The sequence below is a fragment of the Rhinoderma darwinii genome, chromosome 4, assembly GCF_050947455.1.
Source record: "Rhinoderma darwinii isolate aRhiDar2 chromosome 4, aRhiDar2.hap1, whole genome shotgun sequence".
NCBI lineage: Eukaryota > Metazoa > Chordata > Amphibia > Anura > Rhinodermatidae > Rhinoderma > Rhinoderma darwinii.
Window position 1 is genome coordinate 383595896 of NC_134690.1, and position 17601 is coordinate 383613496.

Genomic DNA, 17601 nt, shown 5'->3' on the forward strand with positions numbered 1-17601 from the left:
GAGAGAATTGTCTGATTGTTGGGAACCCCACTAACCGCGAGAACAGGGGTCTCGAACTCCCCAATCCTCCTCACTACTCAACCGCAGTGAGCAGGACATTGAATGGAGTGGTGGTTGAGTCAAAGTCTATAGGAATGACAGAAACAGACAAGTGCAGCGCTCTGATGCTTCTGTTAGTCCCATAGATATTGGATGGAGCGACAGGAGCGTGATGGAACGCCGCTACATTCAAGCCCCCCCCCCCTCAATGCGTCAGGTGCAGCGAGGAAGAACGGGGGGTTCGGGACTCGTGTTCTGTGGGGTCCCAGTGATCAGACAAATGTTGATTTTGGTACGACTCATTTAAGACTGGTGTTTCATACACCAGTTTTAAGTTTACGGAGGGCTGGAGAAATGTGCTCCTAATTTATTAAAAGGTGTACAGGTCTTAATAAATGATGAGTATCTTTTGACTTCTGTGCACCAGAATGGGAACATTTACACCAGCTAAAGTTTTCACGTAAAGTATAGTGAATTTATCAGGACTCAGATGACCTACAGCCATTGAATAACTCCCCGCGTAGTGTTTACACCAGACATAGCTCAGTAATCTGATGTAGAAATAACATTCTCTAAAGGCTCTTTTACACGGGGCGATTATCGGGCATAGAACGCTCGTTCCCTATTATTACTATGTGTAAACAGGGCAACGATCAGCCGATGAACGAGCAAACGCTATATTATTTGTACGAATGTTCAGAGGTGAACTTACACCATAGTAAAGTGCAGATGCTCTGTGAATTAGAGCTCTTTCTTACATTACTTATCCCATTCACATAAGCAGATCGTTGCATATCCTACTATTTTTACTGCTCGACTTTTATCAATATATAGGGAGGTTCCCTTGGTATTCAAAGTGATGAGTTGTATTTTTCGGTTCATTGCAGTAGTCGGCTTTATTGACACAATTTGCCAGGTGCCTTTTCTATTTGCTGTTTCTTGAAAAACCCACACTTCACATGCGGCAGGTAATCTCTTTCAACATCAGTCTTGTGTACCTAAGCAAATTTTCAGGTTCTTTCAACTGGGTGACCCAAAGTGGTGTGCATAGCCCTGGAAAATTCATCACACCGTGTTCCAGCTGGTTTATGCGCTGCTCCCCTGCATCCCGGCCTTGCACGGATCACAGTAATGCACAAGCATTAACTCCACCAGCACTTATCTCTAAAACGGCTGTCAGCATTAGCAGAGAATCCGATCCCTCATTTCACTAAATGTACAGAACAGCCTCCTGCTGTCTCCATTACTATCCTCAGAAGGTTTACACCAACTGTGGCAGCGCGTATATTGTACTGTTGTCCTCCTATGTGACAAAGGGGCTATTGGGCCCCTCCATGGCCTGGATGCAACTGCAATCTCTGCATCCCAAACAGCTGCAGCACTGTGTCCACTTAAAGGGGTCTTCCGAGATTTGGTTGGGAAAAATAAGTATTTCAAATCTAAATGATTGCTTGCCCCACCACTAGTCCTCTGTTTATAGCGGGGGCTATTGTTATAACGTCTATGGTGATGTCACTCCATTTGACCGCAACGACCAATCATGACCCAACACTGTTATTGAAGTTATTTTCTTACAGGGGGCACATTACAGGGCATTTTCTGAAATTCCCCCAATCTTTGAAATGAAAACATCACCAGTAACGTCATCTTATGCTGTTCTTTTCTTGTACCTGTTCTGGATAACTTATATGAGCTTAAAGAGGTTCTGTCACCAGATTATAAGTGCCCTATCTCCTACATAATGTGATCAGCGCTGTAATGTAGAGAACAGCAGTGGTTTTTATTTTGAAAAACTATAATTTTTGAGCAACTTATGAGGTATTTTAGATTTATGCTAATTCGTTTCTTAAAGGACCAACTGGGCGTGTTTTTTACTTTTTACCAACTGTCATACACTTCTAATTGTTCCAGCCCAGCATGATCCACAGCCCAGTGTGATTGTTACAGTGTGATTGTGCAGTGAAAGAATCTGGGCTGGAACAATGAGAAGTGTATGACGCTGATTAGTCACTGATTGGTCACTGATTGGTCAGCCTAATACACTCCTCTTTACAATGCCCCGTTTGTTGGTCAAAAGGTAAAACACGCCCAGTTGTCTATTAAGAAACGAATTAGCATAAATCTAAAATTGTTCATAACTTGCTCAAAAATTATAATTTTTCAAAATAAAAACCACTGTTATCTACATTACAGCGCCGATCAGTTTATGTAGGGGATAGGACACTTATAATCTGGTGACAGAGCCTCTTTAAATAGTGGCCATAGTCTTAGTGTGGGTGCAGGGAAGGTCCAGAAAGCGGCTACAAAGAGTGTCTCACTCTGGAGGACCCAGCACCCATGCATTACACAGATTTTCCATTGATTTAAGCAAGAACTGTGTAATGCTTACTTTCCCCTGTGGTGGCGCCGCAGGGATATTGAACACTTTCTGCATTCAACCCCTTTGGATGCGTATTTGGTCGCATCAGTCCACCAGTGTAGTGACCGGATGTAATATAAGACCAAATACCCTAGTCATCCCAGTAGTCTCCCCATTACTGCTTTTCTGCTCATTCTGTAACCAGTCCCGGGCTTCAGTGTGGCACAAACAACAGATAGGCGCAGAGGCTGACTACATAGCTTGACCTGGCTAAAATTATACTTTGTATGATTTATTTATTTGAACGATGAGAGGATGCACACCTTAGGCCCTATTCATATCACGTTCATTCACTATGTTTAGCGTGTACGTCGGGAAAGCTCCCGTCATACATGCTAAACATATCCATAGGGCTCTATTAGTCCGACGGAGGCCAATAGAGTGTCCTTTTGGCTTCCATCGGGCTGGTATACAGTACTTTCTTTTTTAAGTATTGAATAGCATAGTAGACTATGGTATTCTATACAACGGAATCCTGTAAAAAAAAAAATGTACACCGCGTGGCATAAGTTTTCATTTTTTTTAACATGGGAGCCTATGGGTGATGTATACCACTGTATGGCATATGTCAAAGACATCTGTTTAACGTATACATCATGGGCTTTTTAATAGCTTTTCATGACGCATATGTTAAATACAGATACCATTATAGTCTATGGGTGATGGATATGTTAACCCCTTCGAGACTAAGCAATTTTTTTATTTTCGTTTTTCACTCCCAGCTTTCCAAGAGCCATAACTCGTACCAAATTTATAGTTTTTTTTATATTTTACTACTTAATAAGAAAAAATATTTTTGTTTTGTTTCACCACAATCCTGAAAGCCATATGTTTCTTATTTTTCAGTGGATTGAGCAATGTGAGGGCTTATTTTTTGCGGGACGAGCTGTAGTTTTTAGCATTTTTAGAATTTTTTGGTACATACAATTTTTTGATCACTTTTTATTAACATTCTTTTAGAGCTAAGTTGATCAAAAAAATCAATTATGCCGTTTTAAATGTTTTCTTTTTTACGGCGTTCACCGTGCACGTTAAATAACGCTATATTGTAATAGTTCAGACTTTTACAGACGCAGCAGTATTCTTAACTTTTTTAGTGTTTACATTACTTTTAGAGGAAAAATGGGAAAAGGTGTTTTCGGAACTTTACATTTTTGTAAAAATTTTTTTGGAACATTAAAAAAAACTTTATTTAACAGTTTTTTATTAGTCCCCCTAGGGGACCTGAACAAGCGATCGTTGGATCACTTGCATGATATACCGCAATACTAATTTATTGCAGTATATCTTGATACTGACAGTCTCCTTTGAATCTCTGCCAGAGGCAGGGCTTCAAAGGAGTACAAAGATGGCGGACCTGGAAGCCTTCATCAGGGCAACCATCGGCACCCCCCGATAGCATCCGGGGGGGGGGGGGGCGCAATGACTCGTTGGAGGGGGCGCCCCCCTGATTCTAACAATTTAAATGTCGCGATTGACCGCGGAATTTAAGGTGTTAAACGGCTGGAATCAAAGTGATCTCTGATTCCGCCCGTTGCATGTACATCATGAACTTTCATAACCCCAGTTCATGACGTATTCGCTTAACGGATACCACTATAGTCTATGGTGACTGATGTCAGTGTTAGAGCATCCGTCGCAGTCTGCATGTACGTCAAATGTAGTGCAATAAACTTGAAGTACAGCGGGCCTTCTATGATCTCCTAAACTTTTTGGGAGAAAAATGCCCTGGGCTTTTATTCAAATGCTCTTTGGGGTGTTTTTTTTTTCATCTTTCCCTTCAAGATTTTATTTTCTAACTAAAATCCCTATAGCGCGATCTATGGGGAAAAGAAATCAACGAAATCTATAAATATCTGTGCAAAAAATTCTGGAATTTCACATGGGACTTTAATGGGAGAGTCCTTAACAACAATACTGGGTAAATAAATGGTACAAATAGCGTCAGGCTTTGACTTCATTGGTTAGTACTAATCTCTTGAATTTTAGGATCTTTGTATTTGTAGAGATTTAGGTTTTTGGACAATTCTTTTCTTGAAATGCCCGTGCCGCATCAGTGGAGGAAGAGTCGAACACTACACTTCAGGGATGAAAGATGAAGGAGCTCAACAAACAAACAAAGTTTATTTTAAACTTGATTTTTTTCCAGGAAGAGCTACATTGCTCCACTGTGAGCTCCGTGTCCCCTGGGCAACACAGACATCAAAGCATTCTCCTTCATCCTGATTCCCAGGGCTACCATCTCTGAGCAACACTCTAAACTGGCCGCCAGATACTAGGGTTAAGGTCCTCAGTAAATATACAAAAGGTTCCCTGCTCATAAATAGCTGTTACCCAAGACACTTAAATGAGAGGGAAACTGTAGATGAATAAGCAGAACTCGCGTAGAGAAATATTGCAAACCACCACTATATCACTGTCTGCTCAAAGGACAGGGATGGCCTGTTTTGAAGGCAGAGTGATCTTTAATGACTTGTTTTTTCCTTAATCCAAAGCAGCAGAAAATTGGAAATATTGTCATTAAAGAATATTTGTACCAAAAATATTTTTTTATTTTTTAAAAAGTTGTAAAAAAATTTAAAATGTTGATTTTCGTTATTTCTTAGTTATATCTGTTCAGTCCCTCTCTTTTATCCAAAAGTGACAACAGGAATTGAATGCCGTCACTACTCACAACTCCATAGGAAGGGGCACTTTTCCAGACTCCCAAATTGTTGTGAACAGCGGGTTGCGGACCCACTGGGCTACTCCACCTACTGATCTAGGGCCACCTATAAGGACGTTATCTGAGTAGCATCCCTGGTCTACACACTTTAACCCCCATACGCTGATTTGGACTTCGCTGCGGGGAAACTACCAGGACCAGCAGACAAGGATACAATGGTGTAGCACACGTAGGGTACAGGCACTGGTAGATGATACCTTGGCGGATGGATGAGGTTTAGAAGTCACAGTTCATAAGAGTTAGAAAGCCTCAGGCTTATCTCAGATAGTTGGATACCAAGTGGCAGTAGATAACGGGACGCAGGCTGATGTTGGATAGCAGGATACGGACTTGTAGCAGAATGCAGACTGGTAGCAGGATACAGGCTGTAAGCAGAAAGCTGGATACAGGCTGAAAACAGATAGCGAGATGTGGACTGGAATCAAGATGCAAACAGGAACCTTTGTTGGACACAACTAGGTTGCACCAAAGTTGCTCAGGCTCCAGGTGATCTGAGGAGGTGCCTTAAATAGTCGGGAACGGCACCCGCCTCTGATGTAACACATTTTGCTCGTTATTCAGTGATACATCCACTGCCTCCATAATGTTGCATAGGTAAGCTAATTATTTGTTCAGGAGTATAGAAAAGCTGGGTGAGAATGTCCATTGGAGCAGTAATGATAGTCCTATTAGTTTTTCTACAACATTCCCTTTTGTTCTACATTTAAGGGAAATGCCCTTTTGCATATAGAAAAAGTTTGACGTCATAGAAGGTAGCCCACCTGGCTAGGGAGCCCCCTTGTATGTGTCTGCGGTCACACTGAGCATCATAAAGTACCTCAGTGATCCCATATATCCTGCATCTTCAGCAGCATTACTGTTGCCCGCTACATCCACCTTGCTATTAAAGCTTTTCTTGATATCATGTTCTGAACTATTTTATGTTTGCAGAAGACATTGGCCATACTAAGGATATTCTCATGTGTCTTTACAGGTCTGTCCGATACGTTACAGCTCTGGATGTGTGTAATATTGCTACTTCAATCTGAAGATCCAGAGGTCAGGGATGTAGCTGCAGATATCATCCGTGTATATCACACTCAGAAAAATAACCCTTCTGAAACAGGTAAGGCGGATATGAGCCTATACGACCTTGTAGAACATTGTAGATTATAAGAAACTTGTACAATTCTCGGGACGCTACACAGACAGTGTTTTTTTTTGTATAGATTCGCGCTTGCCATGTTCTATTGGGTGTTGTATTACGAAGGTATTCTCCCCCAAAAACATTGCCTCTTTTGGAGCATATCGACGTAATATGGTGCCATAGAAAAGCACCTGGTACATGGAATGCCTATGTCTCCGCTGTGTGCATCTCACCTCACTCTGAGAAAGGCAAACGTCATAATTTACATTTCCGGAAGAACGGGACATAATCTAGTGATAATATAAGAGAATATTATAAACTACTATATATTATAAACTAAAATTGATTCTATCTCATAAAAGAAAGACAGACGGAGCTTCACTTTAAAATCAATTGAATATTGAATAACACAAGAATTGTTACATTTTCCATTTCTCACTGTCCATTTTTGGATTCCGTGAGTGAAACCAATCATTATGATGGATGTGACACCTTCCAGCTGGTATACAACATAGATGTACTGGAACCATCAGAAGGAAATTGGTGAAAGACACAAATGAACAGGCTCGGAGTTACAACACAGCCATTTCTTCATAATCCTTGATGCCCTGAGATTTTGCAAAAAAACAGTAAATAATTCCTAGGTATGGGCTTGCATATTGGCTGCCTCTGGAGCATTTAGGCAGTGGGTGGACGTTACACAGTAAAACCTAGTTATTTTTCCAGATGTTTTAGCTCAATTCCCTGTCACATTTGTCCCAGAATAATACTGCACTCATTTCAAAAAGGCATCTACACATCCAAAATTCATTAAGCAGTCATAAACCGACCAGACGTGGCAGAGAGAATGGGAAAATGAGCGAGCTGAAGACTTAAGAAGACTGGACATGAATTTCAGCAAAGAACATTCTCGTTTGTTCTAGTAGAATATTTATAAAACCATCCTTTAGCTGGCATCTCACCCGGACATAATGGGATCCAATGTTCCCAATGAGTGGAGGTGATTGTGGAGAAGCTGGAACGGTTTCCATCTATGGTGGCAATCTCCAAAAGTGGAATAATAATGAATAAAGAGGCCTATAACGAACATTTGGCCTATGACCAGTTGATACAGTGAAAATCTTAACATGCATTTTGGGAAACCGACCAAATTAATGTCTCACTTATTAACCAGATGTGCAACTTTACAGCCTGGAAGTCCCCTAGAATTCCAGTGCTGGTATGAAGCAGAATGTGGAGCGGATTAGAGGCCTCTCTCTTTTCATGTTATTCAGTTCTCATGTAAATCGTGTTATCCAGTAGACCTAGGGTTTGGTTTGCACGGCCTATTGTATAAGTATTGAAATAACTGCTGTGACTGACCATGCAAAATGTGGTGCCCTCCCGTGTAACACAGATTTAAGCCAGCCGGCCATACATGTAAAGTATTAGTATATGGACTCACTGTAATGCTTATAAATAGTCTTTCATTGTAGATCTGTATATATATTATATATATGTGATGTGTGTGTGTGTGTATATATATATATACTGTGTATGTGTGTGTATATATATATATATATATATATATATATATATATATATATATATAGATTGAATGTACGTAGCACCAGCATACTAAGAAACTAATGAACACACAATTAGACAAAAGGAGAGAGGTCCCTGCCAATAAAAACTGACAATCTACAGGGCATAAGAGCTTACAATCACAAGAGTTTGCAATCTACCCATAAGAGCTGACAATCTACAAGAGAGAGGTCCCTGCCCATAAGAGCTGACAATCTACAAGAGAGAGGTCCCAGCCCATAAGAGCTGACAATCTACAGGAGAGAGGTCCCTGACCATAAGAGCTGACAATCTACAGGAGAGAGGTCCCTGACCATAAGAGCTGACAATCTACAGGAGAGAGGTCCCTGACCATAAGAGCTGACAATCTACAGGAGAGAGGTCCCTGACCATAAGAGCTGACAATCTACAGGAGAGAGGTCCCTGCCTACTAGAGCTGACAATCTACAAGAGAGTGGTTCCTGACCATAAGAGCTTACAATCTATAGGAGGGAGGTCCATGTTCATAAGAGCTGACAATCTACAGGAGAGAGGTCCCTGACCATAGGAGCTGGCAATCTACAGGACAGAGGTCCCTGCCTATTAGAACTGACAATCTACACGAGAGTGGGCCCTGACCATAAGAGCTGACAATCTAAATTGAATGAGAGAAGTGACACAATAGATACAAGGTGTTAATTCCATGCAGGGGACCAGCCCCTTGTGTTGGCAAAAGGAATATAAAAGCTGCATAAACCAGTCACTAAGCCAATATCTAAGAGTGATGCAACAAGGGTAGATAGTTGAGGACCACTATCGTCCTGAACTTCAGGGACCAAGGGTGGAAGGTCACATTGGTAAGCCCCTGCCTTGGGAACTAAGAGTATTCCAGGCTTTTTTTCCAGTAGTCCAAAAACATATTGGCTAGTCAACTGCCATCTATGATATGGCGTCTGTGGGAACGTAGGCCTTTAGATTTGATAATAGATTTTATGAAAAAGTAATAATAAACCAAACATTTCCTACAAGTATCTTGGAGGCCCCAGTCGAGGTGTAGCGGCCAGCTCGACTACCAAACTAAGTGCTTGAGGTCCTCCTAGCCTTTTACCTATGGCGAGCCATGGGCGGACAAACCATATGTGCAACCGTATGCTGCATCGGGGGCCAATAGAAAAAGAGGATTAATGTGACCTTAAAAGCAGCTACATACTGTCTATTAGAATATATGTAAGGAACCAAGTTAGGGAAATTCATCGTTTACAATTACTGGAGGATTGTTACAGAAACATAAAGGGGAGTTAAGTGATGAGCTATTGGTGCGTCTTGCACTTGGGCCCTCTGCTTTTTGTGGGGGTCCTCAATTTCACATTGGATAGAGAAATCTCTGGCCAAGGTCATATCGCACTGGATTATGGATAGCACTTATATTTATCCAGATGTTAAAGGGCAAATAAAATCAGCAATCGTTACGAGCGCAGGCAGCACTAAACATGACATACAATGTTGTAGACTTGGCACTAGATTAATTATCCTGCCGTCTTCACGCCCACACAAAGTCTAAGATCTCTCAATTCTAACCATTATTCTGATTTACTGAATCTATCCATATTATCAGATTAGGGCTTTATTGTTTCCAAGCAATTAGCGTGATTCATTAATGTAGAGGTCCAATGTGTAATATATCACCGATGATATGAAAATTACAAGTTAAATATTAGAGCATTATCATCCCATTTGTAAGGTTTGGAGTGATGTTATGAGGCATTGCAATGAATTCGGCAATTGTTCTTTGTATTCATACAATTCATTCTAGGTGTCATTTAGGAGCGTTGTGTGCGTGGTGACACAGACACTAATAATAAGCAGCATTTTAAAGGTGTGTCTTGGAGTTTTGTTCTTCTCATGCCTACAGAGACAATTATAGCAAAAATAGCATTGAAAGGCCCCTTTCATACTGTGTTTATGGTCTCGTGTGATGCCAACCCGTCTCTTTAAAATGCCAGTGCATGACAAAATACACCCAGCTTTCCGGAGTATAAAAAGGTACCTCCCACATTGCTCCATGTCTGAGCAATTAGGTTCCATGCCCTGCCCTGACCATTTGCCTATTTACCTTGACGACCATCTGCCGCCTACCCTGACCTATGACTTTATTAAATCTTAGTCCACGTCATCCGCCTGCCCTCACCTACGCTAATACCAGACTCTGTATCTTGCCTGCCGTTATTGCACCTCGCCTGTCCACGTTGGCTGTTGCCAATGGAGACTACTCTGGGGGTAGTGACCTGGGGATACTAGCGGCCAAGTCCACATCTCCATACGGAGGTTAAACGGTGAACACCTAGTTATTTAGACTCCGCTCACCAGTTTAGCCCCATGCCAAATCCTATGGAAACACAGTGGGTCCACACCATCCTCTGTAGGCCCCCGTGACAGTCACTACTCTGCCCTCGTTCCATAATGCGCCGACGTCAATCCTGAGCAATAGGGCAGAGATGAGCAGGCTAAAATGGCGAGAACAGGAGTATTTGCGGGGAAACGAACCGCTCGAGTGGCACTTGCAGAATCATTTGCATATGGCAATAGAGTTATTTATCTGGACAAACAGGGTAATACAAAGCAATCAAAGCCCATTACAAGACCTACCAAACGCTGGGAGCAGTTTGGTAGGCAAATAAAAGCTGACAGGTTCCCTTTAAATATCTCTTAAATATAAGTAGATGTACTAGAACCTCTGTGCATTCTTCTTCTGCAAAATACCCAAGTATTGCCAAAGGCACCATGCCCGTGCTAAATAGATCAAACGCTGGGGTTCCTTTAAAGGGGTCGCTACTCACTTTCGGGATTTGATAGCTTCCACGTGTAGTTGTAGATAGACAACTTATTAAAAGATCCGTGAATGTTCTTTGTTATCACTCTATAGATTTTACATGTTTTTTAGTTGTGACACACCGCAATTTCTTCTCCATAGTTTTGTATGATGTTGTGGCAAGTGCCAAACTAGCGCAGCCACGGAATCTTAAAACGGCTGGCTTGTGTTTGATTAAGTGTTTTTCTTCTTCAAAGCCCTCGCATGCAAGTTCAAGTTACTGAACCCAAATGAATACATAACACTCTGCATAATAACTGCTACAGATTGCCTTGGCCGGGGGAGTATCGGCTTTCGCCCGCACGATTTGTTTTTCTTTCTAGTTTTACTTATTTGTACAGTCTTGGCTTTGGCCATAATGTGATTTCAAGTTATGACAACTCTTCCAGCTTTCCCTGTTTTGGACACAAATCCTCCTGTTGCCATTTCCTTCAAACTTCTTCACTTATTGTGTGTGCGCTATATAAAGTTTTAGAAAGAAACTTCTCCATTTTATTATCATGGGTATTTTCGCTTTTCACCTGTTTGTTACACTTTATACCTAATTTTTGTATTCCTTTTTTTCACATTTTCAAATATATTTTTAATTATTTCATTTAGTTGTATTCAAGGGGTGATATATATATTTTTTTTAATTAAATATATAGTGCATAGAACCGTCTAGTCCTGAAATATATAAAAAGAGGCACTCTGTAACTGACTGTATGCAACGCCGGCAGCAAGAGACGCTCCTGCCAGTGGTCCCCGCCACCAGGTCTTGTACCTGCCTCGCCTTCTGCCCACCTCTACTCCTACTCGCGACTGTGTTCCTCCTAGGGCACATGCGCTCTGACTGTCAAAGGGCCATCGCGCACGTTGAAAAATCCTCCTAACCAATCCCTGTTGCTCCTGGACTCTATAAGGCACCTCCTCAGACCAGGTGCCTGAGCAACTTTGTGCAACCTAGTTGTGTCCTCCAAAGGTTCCTGTTTGCATCCGGATTCCAGTCCGCACCTGCTATATGTTATCAGCCGGTATCCTGCTATCCGCTACCAACCTGTATCCTGCTATCCGCTACAAGCCTGTATCTAGCTATCCGCTACCAGCCTGCATCCAGCTACCCTGCTGCGTCCTGCTACCAGTTCATATCCTATTACCCACCATCGGTCTACAACCCGCTCTCTACTGCCAGTGTGTATCCAACTATCTCTGATGAGCCAGAAGCTTCCTGCCTAATACGATATGTCTTCTGATCCTCATCCATCTGCCAAGGTATCATCTGCCAGTGCCTGTATCCTCGGTGTGCTACACTGTTGTATCCTGGTCCGCTGGGCCAGCTGCTACGCACACCGGGACCACCACAAGAGGTAGCGACCTCCTAGTCTCCCGGCAGCGAAGTCCAGATCCCCATACGGAGGTTAAAGGGTGAAGACCGGGGAGGCTACTTAGATAATGCCCTTAGAGGTGGCCCAAAGTCAAACCAGTGGTGTAGCACAGTGGGTCCTCAACCCACTGGTCATAACACTGTATTTCTACCATTCACAGTTTTTTCAATTTTGGTTTCATTCAGAGTACTGAAAACTGTATAGAATAGAAGTTAGGTTTCTATTCCAACATGACTTACATTTCTCACTGGAGATGTGTATTCTCTAAGCCACAACCGGTTTGGTGTTGGCTAGACTGGGGTATGAAGTCTAAGAAATATCCCTGTTCTAAACCCATATTCCCCACAAGCAGGTTTGGACTTTCTCGGTCGGATTCCCAGGTTGTGATCCACAGAATAGTCACCGATTGGTGAGGCTGAAAGAGCAGTAGCGAAGTCGGGAACGAGGCCTAGGGTCATCACTAGGAAAGTGGTCAGGGATGCAAAAGGCCAGGGGTCCGAGCCAGTAGTGGAACAACAGGTACCAGGCAAACACTCCAAAGGGCGAAACTATAGTAAAAATCCAGGAACAAGATTAAAGTCAGGCTCCGGTACAATACAGACACAAGAGCAAGTACTAGGAAATACCTAAATTATCAGGCAAATTGGTGAGGCTGGAGGCCGCTTTAAAAAACCCGCCAGGATTGACGTCAGCAGGAGTCATCTGTTGCCACAGCAACCCATCCAGATGAGAGAAAGCAGGAGGGCAGCCGTGCCCGACAGCAGAGATAACGCTGGAGCGGAGGAGAGGCGTCAGGTTTCCTAGTAACCTGACGCAGCTGCCAACTTGGGCTCCTCCACACCAAACTCGTCAAACCATGTCTTTATGGAACTCGCTTTGTGGCAAATTTTGGGAAGGCCCTTTGCTGTTCGAGCATAACTGTGCCCCTGTGCACAACATTTGAAGCATACAATGCTCTAAAATCCTTTATATGCTGTAGCATTTACCCTTCACTGAAAATAGGAGACTTAGCCCTGAAAAAAACCCAATACTATTATCCCTCTTCTGCCAAATTTTACAGTAGGCACTATGCATTCCGGTAATAGTGGTTTCCTGGCATCCACTAAATCCAGATTCGTCCATCAGACTTTTTGCAATGGGTGTGGCTGAAAAACCTGAACTCCAGAATTAAGAGGGGGGTCTACATACTAAAACAAGTCTGTGTTTTTATAATTATCCTAAAAAAAAGTGACATTACAGTAGCCAGTCAATGAATTCAGTGATCTTGGTGTTGAGGGGTCTGTAAATAGTAGTTTGGATTGCCCCTTCCCTCTCTATTCAGAATAGAGGTACCAGTTCTTCTGTACCAGTCCTTCCTTCATAACCATTGGTGGAGATTATCATACTCAAGCAATGTGTCTATGATATGAATATAATGCATTTATGTTGTCGTGTATAAAAACCCTCCAGTGATGTCATCAGTAAAAAACATGGCTACACCATTTCTTGGATGCAGTCATTTTTCACATCTGTTTGTAAAGGTTATAATCCCAGACTGAGTTTATGGAGTTTCTCTTCTGAATAAGGGATAATGTTCTCAATTAATAACTTGCTAGAAATAAAAGTGACAGTTCTATGGCAGAAAAATTGTTCACCCTGCTCACCCCAAGCAGATTTTTCATCCTTTAATATCCGGCTGTGGGATCTAACCTTGAAGAGTGAGCCCCCTTTCTAATTCTAGTTGTTTACTCAAAGTTTTTTTTTAGTCTTTCATATGGAAATCTGCATATGCCTGGAGTTCAAAAGGAGCCTGGCGGCCCGCGGCAGACCCTCCTCTAACAGTCTTAGTGTTTGTTATTCCAAATCTAAATAAAACCAGACAGAAGACCTACTCCTTTGTGTAACACCTACTTGGCTCTGGGAGGCATCAATCTGTCAAAGGCACAAAACAAAGGATTCCGAGATGCAACATTTTGTGCTTCTAATTGTGGAAGGTGCATTGTAAAATGACTTTGGACACCTTTTGAGGGCATTTTTAAAAAAATATATATTAGTCAGTGTGTTCTTAGATGTGATAGGTTACAGGTGAATCCCCCATGTTACAGACAGGCACGACCCGCCGACACTGAATTAGTCAGGTCCACGGAATTGACGGATTCAGTGTAAAGCGAACTATACAGCTGTTCTGTATAGAGAATACAGAACCGCTGTATCCAGAAGTAAAATTATTTTTTAATAAAGACTAATTACAAAGTTACCCTAAACACACTGACTAATATATATATATTTTTTTAAAAATGTCCTGAAAAGTGTTCATAGCCTTTAAGATGGTCAGACAGAGTAGGTGTCTTATCCACTACTGATGCTGAATGCATGCTGCATGCCTTGGGCAGAAATCTCTGTGTACCTTGTATTCTATTCAACATCTTTCCCAGTTATAATTTTATATATATATATATATATATATATATATATATATATACACATATACACAAGCAGAGAGTAGCAGCACTCAAAGTCTAAATCCAAAATGGTAACGGGTGCAAGCAGGTAGTCCCGATCCAAGGACTTTATTTTTTGAAAAAAGAAATCCTGCAGCATTTATTTGCTATATTGGAGTGCTGCAGGATTTCTTAAAAAAAAATTATATATATATATAGTAGTATGTGTGAATACATGAAACTTTGTCATTTATCTTCATTAGGGAGCAGTGGCATTTCCAGCAGATTGTAGTGAACCCTTTCTCTGCCTGCAGTCTTTGTAAACGTTCAGAAATATTCTAAGCAGATAAAATATTCATCCTTGGTAACACAGGCAACTAAAGGCACAGAGGATATGAGAGGGGAGGAAGGGGGATGATGATGCAGGCTCTGTGCCTCAACCTGTGTGTGAGACTCATGCTGTGAGAGGGGAGAGGGAGCAGCAGGGGGGGAGACATCTGATTGGTCAGAACACCGAGCACATCTCTCCAGCTCCACACCAGCAAGAGCCCGCCCACTCATCACAATTATAGAGAGAAACTGTATATTTACACATCTACAGTACTTAAAAAGGGATTAGTATATATTTTTTTCGTACCAATAATTTCACAGATTATTTCCCGATGAATCAATGAACATGCCCTTTTAACAGTATTTATTTCCTGCAGCTTATATTGTGCAATCGTATTAAGCCGTACTGTAGACCAATTATCCCTCGCATCAGTATGTAGAAACCCAAACTTAAACTCTGGTGAACTGATTGGCATGAAATTATCCATGCCAGTGCAAAGTTGTAATAGTTCTAAAGTTTTTGTTTTCCAAACTAGATTTAAAGAGACTCTGTCACCACATTATAAGTGCCCTATCTCCTACATAATGTGGATAACAGCAGTGGTTTTTATTTTGAAAAACGATCATTTTTCAGCAAGTTATGAGCAATTTTAGATTTATGCTAATTAGTTTCTTAATGACCAACTGGGCGTGTTTTTTTTCTTTTTACCAACTGGGCGTTTTACAGAGGAGTGTATGACGCTGACCAATCAGTGACCAATCAGCGTCATACACTTCTCATTGTTCCAGCCCAGCTTCTTTCACTGCACAATCACACTGTAACAATGGGCTGGAACAATGAGAAGTGTATGACAGCTGATTGGTCACTGATTGGTCAGCGTCATACACTCCTCTGTAAAACGCCTAGTTGGTAAAAAGAAAAAACACGCCCAGTTGGTCATTAAGAAACTAGCATAAATCTAAAATTGCTCATAACTTGCTGAAAAATGATCGTTTTTCAAAACAAAAACCACTGGAAACCCATCTACTTAAAGAGGTATTTCCATCTTGGACATTTATGGCATATCCAAAGGTTATAAATGTCTGATAGATGCGAGTCTTACCTCTGGCACTCGCACCTATCTATAAAAAAGGGCCCTATGATCCCCGTCCTGTGTTCTCTTTCTCTCGCTGCTCTCTGGCCACTGACTGATGAGGTTGTTGGAGTACGAAAACAGTCAAACTATAACTCCCATAGAAATGAATGGGAGTTATGGAAATAGCATAGCACGTCGAGCTTGGCTGTTTATAGCTCGGGAGCTATGGAAACAGCGTAACTCACGTTGCTGTGCTGTTTCTGTAACTCTCAATCACTTCTATGGAACCTGCAGTAACAGCGTATCTCCGCAAGCTCGGCTGTTTCCGTACTCGTAATCACCTCGTCAGTCATTGGCCGGAAAGCAGCAAGAGCAAGATAAGGTAGGACCGGCTTCGGGGAGCCCCTTTCTAGAGATAGGTGTGGGTCTGTTGATGTCCCATAAATGTCTAAGATGGGAAAACCCCTTTTAACAAGTTGGTTTGCTGAAGGCAGAATGGATTTAAAGTCTTACCCCTGATCCGAATGTGTAATTGATCTGATGTCTTGCAATAGTTATACTCCCCCCCCCCCCCCCCAGACAACCAGTAATTATTTAATCCATAATGTTGACTTTATTATGTGCAGCAATGACTTACACTACAGCCATTTGTACCTCTCGTTAGCGTGTATGTGGTTCTCGAGAACTTTGGCCTCCATCATCTTATAAAATGTTGGCACGTGCTACCTAAATTATTCACCACCTCACATACACCATTGTAACTTCCTCGTACAATCATGGCCTGATGCCAGACGTGTCACCAGTATTTTGCGTTTGAGATGCTGCCAGTTGACACTTATTTTGCAAAAAACATTGCAGCGATTAAATATCAGATTAATTGTATTGTTTTGCTGTGAAAGAAAATTGTCGAGTGTTACACTTTTTTCCTGCTGACCTTTGGCGTTCTAACCACTCTGTGGTTTATTGAAGGAGGGCCTTACTTTGTTGTTGCTCTTCCATGCATTGAGGTGTAAACCTCTGGAGGTTTGTTTTATTGCTGCTATTGGGAGGTGAGGACACAGGAAGGTATTGTATTCACGTTCAGTAAATCTAGATTCTTTCCTTTGAAATCTAATTGAATTACTGATCCATGGCTGTACAAAGTCTAGGCCGATTCATACTAATAAAAGTCTTTGCAAGGTTTAGATTGGAGTTACATTTGTCTAGGTAATGAAGAGCATGGCTATGATCTAGAGAAGGGGACCATCTGTCCCCCTGGTCATGTGATACAGTGCAGTACATTGTTGTGGCGATAATTTATACCATGTGTTTTGACTGAAATACAGTCTGGGTCCCTTCAGACTAAAATATTCTAAGTGGGAGGCGAGTTCAGAGCAGAACTGTATTCGCATGGGATGCCCAAGTGAGTTGAGAGCAATCTGATCTTAAATACGTATCCCATGTTCCTATGCAGCGTAACCACTTTTTATGGCTTATGTGCTTTGTTACACTTGGGGTAATATTATACTGTGTGACTCTTAAGTGGCTACACCGCATAACTTTACTCTTCCATGTAGACCCCAATTCTAATTTCCTATATAAGGCAGAGATAGATCTTGGGAAATTACTTTTGTAATGTAACGTGCTAAGAGTTTAGTAGTATCGATGATACTAATTTCTAAATATACATATTTGGGTGAGGATTTGAC

General features: G+C 41.7%; 1 protein-coding gene across 2 annotated transcripts in view; it reads left to right on the top strand.

Annotated features, from left to right (window-relative positions):
* The window catches only part of THADA (THADA armadillo repeat containing), a 479325-nt gene that overhangs the window by 400288 nt on the left and 61436 nt on the right, over nt 1-17601 (top strand). For both annotated transcript variants that reach the window (XM_075863236.1, XM_075863235.1), the window contains exon 36: nt 6157-6288. In XM_075863236.1, the coding sequence (XP_075719351.1) occupies nt 6157-6288 (132 nt within the window). The remainder of the gene's footprint in view (nt 1-6156; nt 6289-17601) is intronic.